General features: G+C 44.5%; 1 protein-coding gene across 1 annotated transcript in view; it reads left to right on the top strand.

The window, feature by feature from the left end:
• Positions 1 to 13,485, top strand: part of LOC130483906 (serotriflin-like) — a 36,420-nt gene that overhangs the window by 5,280 nt on the left and 17,655 nt on the right. Inside the window, exons 2-4 of the mRNA XM_056856814.1 lie at positions 567 to 737; positions 8,127 to 8,189; positions 12,490 to 12,584. Of these exons, the coding sequence (XP_056712792.1) occupies positions 567 to 737; positions 8,127 to 8,189; positions 12,490 to 12,584 (329 nt within the window). The remainder of the gene's footprint in view (positions 1 to 566; positions 738 to 8,126; positions 8,190 to 12,489; positions 12,585 to 13,485) is intronic.

The following is a 13,485-nucleotide window of genomic DNA, read 5'->3' on the forward strand; positions in this document are numbered from 1 at the left end:
AATTCTTTAAAAGCATTAAAATAGCACCATGGCAAAACTTAGGCTGATATCTATAACCACAAACCCAAACACGTTTCGGCCTCTAGGGCCTTCCTCAGTGGTTAGTTAAAACCTTTTCTTAAGTCTGCACACATATATAGAAATACAATGTTCTAAACAAATGCAAATACAAACAGTTTAAAAGCCAACCAGGTAAGTGACTGTGTTGTAAAGTTTATTCTCAATTATTCAAACAACTGGTATATTGGGTTGTTGTTGTAGTAATGGTTAGTATAAGTCTCTCATATATTTTGTGTGCAGATATCAACCTGGTGAAGCATCTAACTCCTTTCATTCCACACATATAAGGAAAAAGGCATATCTCCACAAGGATAGGGGCTAGAGACTTACATTTTTTTTCTTAAAAAAATGAAAGCTGGTATGTAACTTTTCCATAACAGTATATAACGGTATATTGATATGCAAACTCTACCCAGCATTATTAATTTACGTTAGGCTCACAGTAAACAGAAGTAGTGCAGTTTTTCCACTCAAAGAAATCTCTGGCATCATTTGTTTCTTTTAAGGAGTCAGAAGAGGAGTCAGAAGAGGAGGAAGGGAAAAAAGAGGACAAGGAGGACTGGGAAGAAGATGATGAGGGCAGTGGAATCCTTCCAAAAATGCAGAAGATAATTGTTAATAAACACAATAAAATCAGGAGAAACGTCAAGCCAACCGCTGCTAATATGCTGCAAATGGTAAGATACAATTCTGGATGTGGTTGAAATACTTTCTTTCGCTATGGTCAGCAATCACAAAGGATCGTTGGTTTACCAGCCAAGTTCATTAATTCTGGCTACCAACAACTTCTCTTTTCCCTATACCTGGTGGGCTACACTTAGGAAGTTTGGGATAGAAGGATATTTACCCTTCCTAGTTTCGGGCTTTAGGGGAAGGTGCCAGCCGCCACTTCCTTTCCTCTTTGGGATGGGGCAGGAAAATTGGGTGCCACTGGATGGCGTTGGTTGGTTGGCTCAGCTGTGCCGTTGCTCTCTGCAGATGGCCCATGATGTCAGCCACTGATAAGAACATAAGAAAGGCCATGCTGGATCAGACCAAGGTCCATCAAGTGAATCAGTCTGTTCACACAGTAGCCAACCTGGTGCCTTTAGGAAACCCACAAACAAGATGACTGCAGCAGCACCATCCTGCCTGTGTTCCACCACACCCAAAATAATAGGCATGCTCCTCTGATCCTGAAGAGAGCAGGTCTGCATCATGACTAGTGTCTAATTTTGACTACAGCCATGAATACCCCTCTCCTCCATGGACATGTCCACTCCCCTCTTAAAGCCTTCCAAGTTGAAAGCCATCACCACATCCTGGGGCAGGGAGTTCCACAATTTAACTATGCGTTGTGTGAAGAAATACTTCCTTTTATCAACTTTGAATCTCTTACCCTCCAACTTCAGCTGTCTGCTTCTCCCAAGCCTACTGTTTTCTTAGCCCCCTGCTTGGCTTAGATTTGGCTGTTCTGCCTGGTTTGCTCCTGTTTACGACCTAATATCTGAGCAACTTGGCCAATGGCAAGTGGTAATCCATAGAAGAGCCAGCGGGGTGTGGTAGTTAAGAGACTCTAATCTAGAAAATCAGGTTCGATTTCCCACTCCTCCACATGAAGCTTGTGGTATGACCTTGGGCCAGTCACAGTTCTCTCAGAACTCACTCAGCCCACGCCAGAAGTGACATCATTACACATATCCACTGATCACCACCCCCTGAACCCACCTCCCAGCATCTCCCACTGGTTGCCTGGAGGGACCTGGCAACCCCAGTTGTAATTCTGGAGAATCTCCAGGCCCCACCTGGTGGTTTCATCTATCTATTTATTTATTTAACACACATGAACACATGAAGCTGCCTTATACTGAATCAGAGTCCCTTGGTCCATCAAAGTCAGCATTGTCTACTCAGACCAGCAAGTGGCTCTCCAGGGTCTCAGGCAGAGGTCTTTCATATCACCTACCTGCCTAGTCCCGGGGATTGAACCTGGGACCTGCTGCATGTCAAGCAGATGCTCTACTACTGAGCTACAGCCCTTTACGTTATTTATAGTCCACCTTTCTTACAGGGACTCAAGGTGGATTACACAGAGTGAGTCAATATGATGAACAAGATGGGACATTTAGTAAACGGTGCAATCGAATTAGGATTGCAGCAAGCCTAGTCAGTGTGTCTTGAAGTCTAACAGTCCCGCTTTACACCTTTATACCTTTGCATCTCAATTTTTGCAGTGCAGCTTCTCAACCAAGCATGAAACTGAGAAGTATACTGTGTGAGTCATTTTTGCTAGTGTTGGGCTCTGTTGCGAAAGGCAACAAGTTCTTAGTCTAAATCTTTGATTGAGGAAGGTAAAAGACTTTGATTGAGGAAGGTAAAGAATTTTTTTTACGGTAGAAAGTCATATATGCGATTTTTTATTAAATTAATGTGTGGATTAGCTTAAGCGGAGACTAGGATGGAATATCCTAGCTTTTAAGGGTGCACAATATGAAAAATGATAACGACTGTACTGGCTATACTTGGACACAGAAACCAATCTTTGCTCCCCTATCCCCCTCCCTTCCCCCTTTTTAATTCTGTACCCTAAAAACTCAATAATTTTTTTTAAAGACTTCCCACTGGGAAGCAGCAGGGCGAGCTAAATACTTCAAGGCACAATGACTTCACAAGGAAGGGTTCAGCCTCAATGTTCTATCACTAGGAAATTAAAGAGTTTCCATTTGTCTGGATCATGCCTGGAAAATTTATAGTCTTTGGGAGTAAGGCAGTTTAGAGAAAAATCCTGGATGGCCCAGGCTAGCCCATTCTCATTGGATCCTGGAAGCTAAGCAGGGTTGGCCCTGGTTAGCATTTGGATGGGAGGCCACCAAGGAAGTCCATGGTCATACTGTAGAGCCAGGCAAAGGACAACCACCGCTGAGCGTCTCTTTCCTTGAAAGCTAGGCTATGACTTGCCAGCACTTTCTACCACCCCCGCCAGGGAGAAGTCTTCTCATTTAAAGCATTTTCAGATTCCTCCTGTCTCTACCCTGTAAAGACAGAAGGGCTGTTTTGTGTCTTGACCAGAGTTTTATTCTTCCTTTAAATGCTAAGTGTCAGCCTGCGTGGTGTAGTGGTTAAGAGCGGTGGTTTGGAGCGGTGGACTCTGATCTGGAGAACCGGGTTTGATTCCCCATTCCTCCACTTGAGCAGCGGAGGCTAATCTGGTGAACTGGATTTGTTTCCGCACTCCTACACACAAAGCCAGCCAGGTGACCTTGGGCTAGTCACACTCTCTCAGCCTCACCTACCTCCCAGGGTGTCTGTTGTGGGGAGGGGAAGGGAAGGTGATGGTAAGCCGGTTTGAGTCTCCCTTAAGTGGTAGAGAAAGTCGGCATATAAAAACCAACTCTTCTTCTTCTTCTCAGTAATTTTCCAGAGGCTGTGACTTGCCGGCACTTTCTACCACCCCCACCAGGGAGAAGTCTTCTCATTTAAAGCATTTTAGATGCCTCCTGTCTCTACCCTGTAAAGACAGGAGAGCTTGACCAAAGTTTTATTCTCCCTTTTGAATGCTAAGTGTTAGCCTCAGTAATTTTCCAGAGGCTCAGTTCACAGAGATCTAATAAGTGACACCTGCTGCTTGTTGTGCTAACAGGTAGCTGCTCAAAGACACTTACATTCCAACTTAATTGGAAGCCTTGATTCAGCTGTAAGAAAGATAGGGGTGGGGAATGAGATCATTCCTCTGTGCTTGAGAAGAGTGCTGGTTCGAACCAGTCTGAACCATCTAGAGGTTTCTCTCCCCATGTACTGTTCTGATTGGGGGGAGGTGGGTCACCTAACCTAAGTTCAGAAATCCATAAGTGCAGTTAGGCCTTATGGTGAAAAACAAACAAACCCTTTTGCTTTGCCTTCTTGCTTCAGGACACCAATTCTTCAGCACCTCAATGTAATGCATAGCCCGCTTATGCTTGGTGATTAGCAGTGCGTTCCAGGCTGAACTGCCCTGCATATTTTTTTTGGTTTTTCATGCTGAACCATCATTCAGGAAGTGACTGCGAAGTTGGCGCATACCTGCTTCGCATTTCTTAAGAGCCCCTTTAACGCGACCTTTTGTGTTCGCTCTGCCCCTGCCTCGAAGAATCCCCTCAAGGAAGCATGCAAAATCACAGCCGCATGTTAGCTATGCAAATGGAGGTTGCTAATGGAAGGAACAAAGCAGCAGGCAAGTGTGTGGGGGTGTGGAATTTCTCCTTTTGCATAGGGACCATGAATAGGCATTTTAAAGGTCGCATTTAAAAAAAGAGCTTTGAGCGACCATCAAAATTGACCCTGCATAAATGGCCATAGACTCTGCAATGCTTAGTATTCAGCCTGTTAATGCTGAGACCTCAACAAGCTTAAGCAGTGAGTTCAAACTCCTACTGAGTAACAGCTAGTAAGTATTTCTGATTAGCGAAGGGTTTATCATCTTAAGGCAGCATGCCTTTGACCTGTAACCTGTGTTTTAATCAATAACTTTTGAGTTCTTAATAAAAGCTGATCTCAGCTTTTTAAAAGGCTGCGGTTTGACTTTCCCTTAAGTGGTAGAGAAAGGCAGCATAAAGAAACCAACTCCTCCTCTTCTTCTTCTTCATCTTGCCATGAAACCCCCATGTTCCTGGGATCACCAAACAATAGGCAAATAATTTTTATTATCCCATTCTTATATTTCTACCTGAAGCTGCTAGTATGGTTCCTGCTCTCCACTTTAGTGTTTGGAGTTGTGCTTCCTGAGCCCCCCCCCCCCCCCCGATCAGCCTGTCAGAGATGATGAGTGACGGTTCTGGGTTCATTCCTGTTCCCCCTGCCCCTATGTGCATTGCTAGCCTGATCTCATCAGATCTCAGAAGCTAAACAGGGTTGGCCCTGGTAAGTAATTGGATGGGCAGCCACCAAGGAATACGAAGGTCGTGATGCGGAGGCAGGCAATGGCAAACCACTTTCCAACATCTCTTGCCTTGAAAACCCCACTAGGGGTTGCCGTAAGTCAACTGTGACTTGACAACACAAAAAATGTGTATTTTTTTGTTGTAGTCTAAATAAAATGTTTGTTTGTTTCTTTGCTTTACTAAGATATGGAATGACACAGTTGGTGAGAACGCTCGAAGATGGGCTGACAAATGTTTCGTAAGAAACAGTCCCATAGAAAGTCGAAAGCTGAATGGTAAGTAAAGTGGAGACAAAGGGTTATTTCACAAATTATACAACCAACCAACCAACCAATCCCACCTTGCTCCATATGAACCCAGCAGGGAAATGTACCATTATGTTACATGTTTTCAATCAGCTGTGTTTCTCACTGTGTGATGTATAGGATAGCCATGCTTGGGTCTCTGTACATTTTCTTCCAGGCACTGGGAAGGTGGGCAAATTGGGTCAGGGAAATGGTGGTCGATAGGGTTGCTAACCTCCAAATGGCTGATCTAATGAACAGCAGTACGGACAAAATACACAGCAGAATAGTAAATATATGCCAAAAGTGAAGTTCATTCAAAGTGCTGTAGTGATATTATACAAGGCAAAATCCATAATATCAATTTCCATACATTCAGCAATGTAACAGTGTACAAAATATTGTCGAAGGCTTTCACGGTCAGAGTTCATTACTCCTCTGTATGTTACTCCTCTGAAGATGCCTGCCACAGCTGCGGGCGAAACGTCAGGAAAGAAAATACCAAAACCACGGTCACACAGCCCGGATAACCTACAAGAACCAGTGCACAAAATGTTCAACGATGTGACAAGAGTCTATGGCACACGAAGCTGCCTTATACTGAATAAGCCCCTTGGTCCATCAAAGTCAATATGGTCTACTCAGACCAGCAGCGGCTCTCCAGGTTCTCAGGCAGAGGTCTTTCACATCACCTACTTGCCTAGTCCCTTTAACTGGAGATGATGGGGATCGAACCTGGGACCTTCTGCATGCCGCGCAGAGGCTCTACCACTGAGCCACAGCCCCTCCCCTAGAGGCTAGAGTCCATCAAATGAAGTACTCCTTGAGAATGCAGCATGTATTCTGTATCAATCTCCCTGGAGTATAGGTAAGACTCCGAGTCAGGTACAATGACCCTCCACTTGGACACTGTTGTTCCTGTGAGCCCGATGTTGTATATGGGTACAGGCATCAGGTATTCTCCTGTTTCGATGTTGGTAAATCTTCACCAGGAATCAACATGGACTGCTCAGTAGCTAGTTCACATGTTGAGCAGAGATTCTCTCTACCTCAACTGATATTATGGATTTTGCCCTGTTATAATATCACTACAGCACTTTGAATGAACTTCACTTTTGGCACGTATTTACTATTTTGCTGTGTATTTTGTCCTTACTGCTGTTCATTGGTTCAAGAACATTTTACAGCAGGCTAACTAATTATTTGTCTACAACCTCTAAGTGGCACCTGGAGATCTCCTGCTATTACAGTTGATCTCCAGATGACCAAGATCAGTTCCTCCAGAAAATGGCTGCTTGGGAGGGTGGACTCAATGGCCTTATGCCCTGCAGAGATCACTCTTCTCCCCAAACCCCAACTTCCCCAGGCTCCACCTCCAAAATCTCCAGGTATTTCCCAACCCAGAGTTGGCAAACCTAGTGGTCAAGGACCAGGGAATTGTCTTTTCCCCTCTGTGCCTTTTCCATTTTTCCAGTAAACTTCCAGGCTGAGTATCCCTTATCCGTAAACCTGAAAACTAAAATGCTTCAAAATCCGAAAGCCTCATAAGCCTGACAAGTTTGCCGGTTGCCGTAGGTTTGCCAACCTCCAGGTAGTGACTGGAGATCTCCTGCTATTACCACTTATCTTCATCCGATGGAGATCAGTTTCCCTGGAGAAAATGGCCCCTTTGGCCATTGGACTCTATGGCATAGAAGTCCCTTCCCTTCCCAAACCCCGCCCTCCCCAGGCTCCACCACCCAGAATCTCCCACTGGTGGTGAAGAGGGACCTGGCAACCCTAGGTGGCCGACTCTTCCCACCACGATGGCAAGGCCTACGGTGAACGCAGGAAGTCAGTGTCTTCTGGAAGTCCATGGTGTGTGTCACTCTATTATTTTATGGTCTCTGCAGCAAGGTCGCGCTGCTTTTCAAGATGGGGGTGACGGCTGGAGCTTATTGGGAGCACCAGCTTCTGTAGGGTCCTCTCATTTGGTTGATGCTCTCATTCCTGCCTTCACAAATATAATTCACACAGATGAGCCAACCTCATGAAATAACATTCACACACACACACACACAAAAGTGGTTATTTGGTTGGAACTAGGCAACATATTACTCTGGCTATGTAGGCTGCATGTGACATTATAATAGGAGTGGAGGAACATATTGTATGACTGTTGTATGTATTGGTTGGATATATTATATTTTGGCATACATCCATCATGAATTTGTGAACGTTATTTCGTGAGGTTGGCTCATCTGTGTGAATTATATTTGTGATTGCAGTACGTTGTACATAGAGGTGGTGTGGTTGTTTATTACATTGTCTCATTCCAGCCTTAGCATCAGCAACATGGGATGAGTGGCTGGAGGGGGGACAACTTTCACCTGGAGGCAGCCCCCCTAACTAAAGCCATTTCTCAGCAGCCTTGTAAATTTCCCAATAGCTGTGTCTTCCTGCCATTGAGTATCCCTTATCTGAAAAAATCCTAAATGTGAAACACTTCGGGTGCCAAACATTTCAGCAAAGGGATTACTCAACTTGTATTGGGGTCAATAATTGCCAGTCCATGAGGATGTCTCACAAGCTTTTATACAGTTTGCACTCTCCCCCCTCGAATGATTCAAATTCAATTTTATTTAAAAATCTGATTTAATCATATGTATAGCCTTTATTTAAATATATTCGACTACTTAGACTTGGGGCTAATGTCCACACATGAACAAATGTTTAGGTCAATTTAGTATCGAATCTTAATCAAGCTGCATTCATCAGTCTTGACTAGGGACCATTAGAAACCATGATATTTCTACTTTTTGCAGATATGGATTGTGGTGAGAATCTATTTCAATCAAATACGTTGACAAGCTGGAAAGATGTAATTGACTTCTGGCTTAGTGGAAAGGATAATTTCAAGTATGGCGTTGGGACTACAGACCCAAAACAAAATATATTTGGCTACACTCAGGTATGAACGTAGTATCTGGCAATACTATATTTAAAAGAGCAAAGCTAAACAGATCTACTCAGAAGTAAGTCCCATTTTATTCCACTGGGCTTACTCCCAGGAAAGTCCTCTTGGTGACTGCGCTGTTAGGAGATGGATTTCTCGATAGATAATCACTATCTGTGTGGGTCATGTGTCACTCAGCCGCTTCCAACATATGGCAATCCTATGAATCAACAACCTCCAGAACATCCTACCATTAACAGCCTTGCTAAAGTCTTGCAAAGTGAAGGCTGCAGCTTCCTTTATTGAATTAATCCATCTCATGTTGGGTCTTCCTTTTTTCCCTTCTGCCTTCAACTTTTCCTAGCATTCTTGTTTTTTCCAGTAGAAAAGAGCAAGAGTCCAGTAGCACCTTAAAGAAGAAGAGTTGGTTTTTATATGCCGACTTTCTCTGCCACTTAAGGGAGACTCAAGCCGGCTTACCATCACCTTCCCTTCCTCCCCTCACAACAGACACCCCGTGAGGTAGGTGGGGCTGAGAGAGCTCTAACAGTGCTGTAGCTTGCCCAAGGTCACCCAGCTGGCTTCCTGTGTAGGAGTGGGGAAACAAATCCAGTTCACCAGATTAGCCTCTGCAGTTCATGTGGAGGAGTGGGGAATCGAACCTGGTTCTCCAGATCTGAGTCCACCGCTCCAAACCACCACTCTTAACCACTACACCATGCTGGCTCCTAAAGGCTAACAAAATTTATGGCAAGGTGTGAGCTTTTGTGAGCCACAGCTCACTTCTTCACATACAGCTAGAATGTGATTCCATCTATCCTTAAGCAGAGACGAGTGAATTAGACACACAATGGCAATGCAAATGTCAAAAGCAAGTAAATGATGCCTGCTCATGTGAGCTGTGGCTCAGGAAAGCTCATACCCTGCCAGAAATTTTGTTAGTCCTTAAGGTGCTACTGGACTTTTACTCTTTTCTACTGCTAGTGACAGACTAACACGGCTACCCATTATGGACTTTTCCAGTGAGTCTGGTCTTTTCATAATGTGTCCAAAGTACGATACCCTCAGTTTGGTCAATTCAGCTTCTAGGGAGCATTGAGGCTTGATTTGATCTAGAGCCCACTGATTTGTCTCCTGTCTGCCCATCCATTTTGATACATTTTGCAGTGTGTTGACTTCAGTGGACATAGAAGGGTATAACTCTGCTTAGTTCGGGGCTGTTAGAATACATAGGATTGCCAACCTCCAGGTACTAGCTGGAGATCTCCTGCTATTACAACTGATCTCCAGCCGATAGAGATCAGTTCTCCTGGAGAAAATGGCCACTTTGGCAATTGGACTCCCCTCTCCAAATCCTGCCCTCCTCAGGCTCTGCCCCAAAAACCTCCTGCTGGTGGTGAAGAGGGACCTGGCAATCCTAAGAATACAGCTAACAAAGTGGTAGAAATAATATCCAGAACATTTTTTCTGCTGATGCAGACGCAGTCTTTCTAATGACTGGCATTTTAGGTACAAAGAGCTGCTTAGTTGCGAAGGAGCATTTTTGTGTACTTGTGTTGTGACTACATCACGTGTTTTTTTTTTGTGTGTGTGTAGTTTGCAAGTTGACCGCACTTGTATTCCCAGCAATGTATTAAGAGTTTGAAAACGTTATAAAAAATACTGTTCGCACTTTCTATGTATTCCCAGCGATGTTTTAAGAGTTTGAAAACGTTATAAAAAATACTGTTCATACTTCGTTTGGCCCCTTTAGCTGTGAAGACGTCTTCCAACCATTTATAAGCCGTGGTATCCAAAAACCCTTTTAAAGCGATGGTTTTTTTTATAACGTTTTCAAACTCTTAATACATTGCTGGGAATACAAAGTGCGGTAACCCCCTAAGAGATTACAAACCTGTTGCTTAGATCAGCCTTTATCTTGAACAGTTAGTTAGAACAGTTAACAGAAAAAGGCTAGAGTAATTGCTTTTTAAGAGTTGTGATTAGCCTCATTTTGCTATATCCGGGTGATCTTATATGCACCTGCTCTTTGGCTATTTGCATTTATGTTGCTCATCTTGTATTTAGTGGTAACCAATCAGATATCTAGAAATAACAACATGTTTGTGAGAAATCAAATTTAAAGAAATATAAGATTGATGTTTTTCTATATGTAAGCCTTGTAAAAATCGTATTTATGTTGGAAAGTGTATTGCCTTGTTTCACTTGCAAAGTTATGCAACACTAGCCCGGAAACACGGCCCTCTAGAGGGAGGGACTTATTATAGGGTGGGCGTTTTCTCACCTGGCCACAGGCAGTGGGAGAAGGGGGGGTTATTACAGGGGAGGCCGGGAAAGAGGTTTTTTGGGGGCCTGGCAAGAGGGAGACTCAGCTAGAGGAGAAGCGAAGGATTTCCCTCCTGATGTTGTGGGGGAATTTAAGAAGACAGCCGGGGACACAGAGAACGCCAGCTGGCAGAAGAGTGGCCACTTTCTGGACTGAGTCTTTGATCCTGAGTGTCGCGGGGGACTTTGTTGGGACTGTGAGGTTCTGCAGCTTGGGAGTCAGAACCCAGAGACTAAAGAGACTTCCTCCCTTTTGCCCACGGACTTTGGGACGGGTTAATATAAGGGTTATTCTCACTGTTTCACACTCCTGGTTTGATTTATTTGTTCCCCTCCCCTTCCAATACATTTGTTTAAGGTGAAAGCGTTCCAGGTGTTGAATGGGGCATCTACAAATCCTGTGGTCCACTAACCTTGCCCTTTTTACAGCAAAAAAGGGTTACATATAAAAAAGCATTATTGTGACAAGCAAATCAGATTTCTCTGGCTGGAAGTCTCCGAAGAAGATATTGGGTAACTTTCTGAGGCAGACCCAAAACTATGACTCTCCACTCCCTGAGGCAGACCCAAATGAGGACTGCACTTCCCTCCAACTTTCCACCTCCCCCAAAAGGTGACTGGACACTTGGACAGTCCTCCCATTAGGGTTGCCAGGTCCCTCTTCACCATAGACAGGAGGTTTTTGGGGCAGAGCCTGAGGAAGGCAGGGTTTGCGAAGGGGAGGGGTTTCAATGCCATAGAGTCCAATTGCCAAAGCGGCCATTTTCTCCAGGGGAACTGATCTCTATCGGCTGGAGATCCGTTGTAATAGCAGCAGATCTCCAGCTACTACCTGGAGGTTGGCATCCCTACCTCCCATAGGCTCATGGATGAAACAGCTGAGTTCTTCCTTTCAAGGGTAAGACAGCCTCCTGTCCATCACAGGCACACTATGCTCTATTTTTCCCCCCTAAAATGTGCTATATTTGATACCTTGAGTAAGTAGAACAAAGCTGCAAGGAATAGTACTCAGAAAGCAAGCTGAAAACAATCACAGAATAAGATCGTAAAGGAGGATTGGTCCTTAGTGTTTAAGGGCGCAAATCGTAAATGTTCACCTCACTTCTTCCAGATACCCTTTAACAGAACTTTCTTCTTGCCAGACTATTTCCGCTGGTAAGAAATCCACAAGTTCAGACGAGCTTTCTTACTGACGAGATGTAATGCCTTAGACTCAGCCAAGACACAAGGGCGATACAATAAAATTATGGCAGAAGAACAAAAATGCCCATTTTGGCCGGAGCAAGTAGAGTCCCCAGCCACATTGTTTTAGCATGTCCACAAAATAACGCTGCACGAAATAAATATATCACTCCCTGGATAAAACAGCTGAAGGCACTTTCTTCGAAGCGGATACTGTCAAGTAGATCGGTCGATTGCATGAGAGATGTGGCGACTTTTTACTGTGTCAAGGAAAAATTAAATTTCATTTCCCCTTTATAAAAGTGTGAAATGTGAGATGAATAGCCAATGGCTGTTAAATCTAGGGAAAGGAAAGGTATATCTGATACCTTGAGTGAGGAGAAGAAAGCCTGAAACTAAGGATAGACCAAAAAAACAGCATAAACAGCATAGACAAAACAACAACAACAACAACAACTAGTGACCTCATGACAAATCAGAGAAGGGTGTTTTTGCTTAGTGGGGGTGCTTTGGCTTAGTGGTAATCTGCTTGGCATGCAGAAGGTCCCAGGTTCAGTCCCCAGCATCTCCAGTTAAAAGATTCAGGTGGTAGATGATGTGAAAGACCTCTGCCGGACTGAGTAGACAATATTGACCTTGATGGACCCATGGTCTGATTCAGCATAAGGCAGCTTTATGAGAAAGGAGAAGAATGCAGATGAATGAAACAAAAAATTACTGTGAAAAATGAATGGGAGAAATGAAACTTTTTTTCCATGCACGCCCCTACCCCTAATATAATGCTGTTTTTTCCCCCTTACATTCACAGATAATTTGGTATAATTCATACCTAATTGGATGTGCTGTTGCTTATTGCCCAGAAATTACTTTCCCTTATGTGTACATATGCCACTACTGCCCAGGGTAAGTCTAAATTCTGCATAAAAGGTTCTTAATTCACCCAGTTCCAGAGTTCCCCACAGTCTCTGAGGCTCACGCAGATCGCATGATCTAGAGCTGCTCCATTCATTCCAAGGGAAGAAACAGATCCTTGTGCCTAATGGAGAGTGCCTGCAAGTCTGCCTCTCAGGAAGATGAATGGGGCTACTCTTGTAGGAATGGGATGCTCTTGTACGTTGCAGCTAGGGTTGCCAGCCTCCAGGTGGCTGGAGATCTCCTGCTATTACAACTGATCTCCAGGAGACAGAGAGTTCAGTTCCCCTGGAGAAAACGGCCACTTTGGAAGGTGGACTCTATGGCATTATATCTCATTGAAGTCCCTCCCCTTCCCCAAACCCTGCCTTCCCCAGGCTCCACCCCCAAAATTTCCAGGTATTTCCCAACCTGGAGCTGGCAATCCTAGTTGTAGCTCCATAACCCATAAAAATGCTGACTGTTTATTAGTATTGCAGATGTAGGGAGTGTGTGTGTGTGTAGTGTAGGAGAGATCAGCCAAGCTGGCCTTTCTCTCTTCCTCACCCATTGTGCTTCCCTCCCCCCCCCCCCACCCGTTTGACTCCTGGACAGGTGGGTTTTTGGCAGATCCCTGCTGTCACCTCTAGTAATCTGGGAGTTATTACTCCCTCGAATTGGGGTGTTATTGCCGGAGGTCTTCTGCCAGGCACAAAAAGGGTGTGTAGGGTGGATACTGGCCTGTTAAATGGCCACCATTGCCTAGGGTTGTTAGACTGTGTGGGCACCTGGTAGGAAACTGAGGGAGGCAAAGACATGGAAAGGGCACCGTCGCATTGACCAGTGATGTCATTTCTAGGGGTTGCCAGGTCCCTCTTTGCCACTGGCGGGTGGTTTTTTGGGGGCAGAGTCT

This window comes from Euleptes europaea, chromosome 10 (genome assembly GCF_029931775.1).
Source record: "Euleptes europaea isolate rEulEur1 chromosome 10, rEulEur1.hap1, whole genome shotgun sequence".
In the NCBI taxonomy this organism is placed as follows: domain Eukaryota; kingdom Metazoa; phylum Chordata; class Lepidosauria; order Squamata; family Sphaerodactylidae; genus Euleptes; species Euleptes europaea.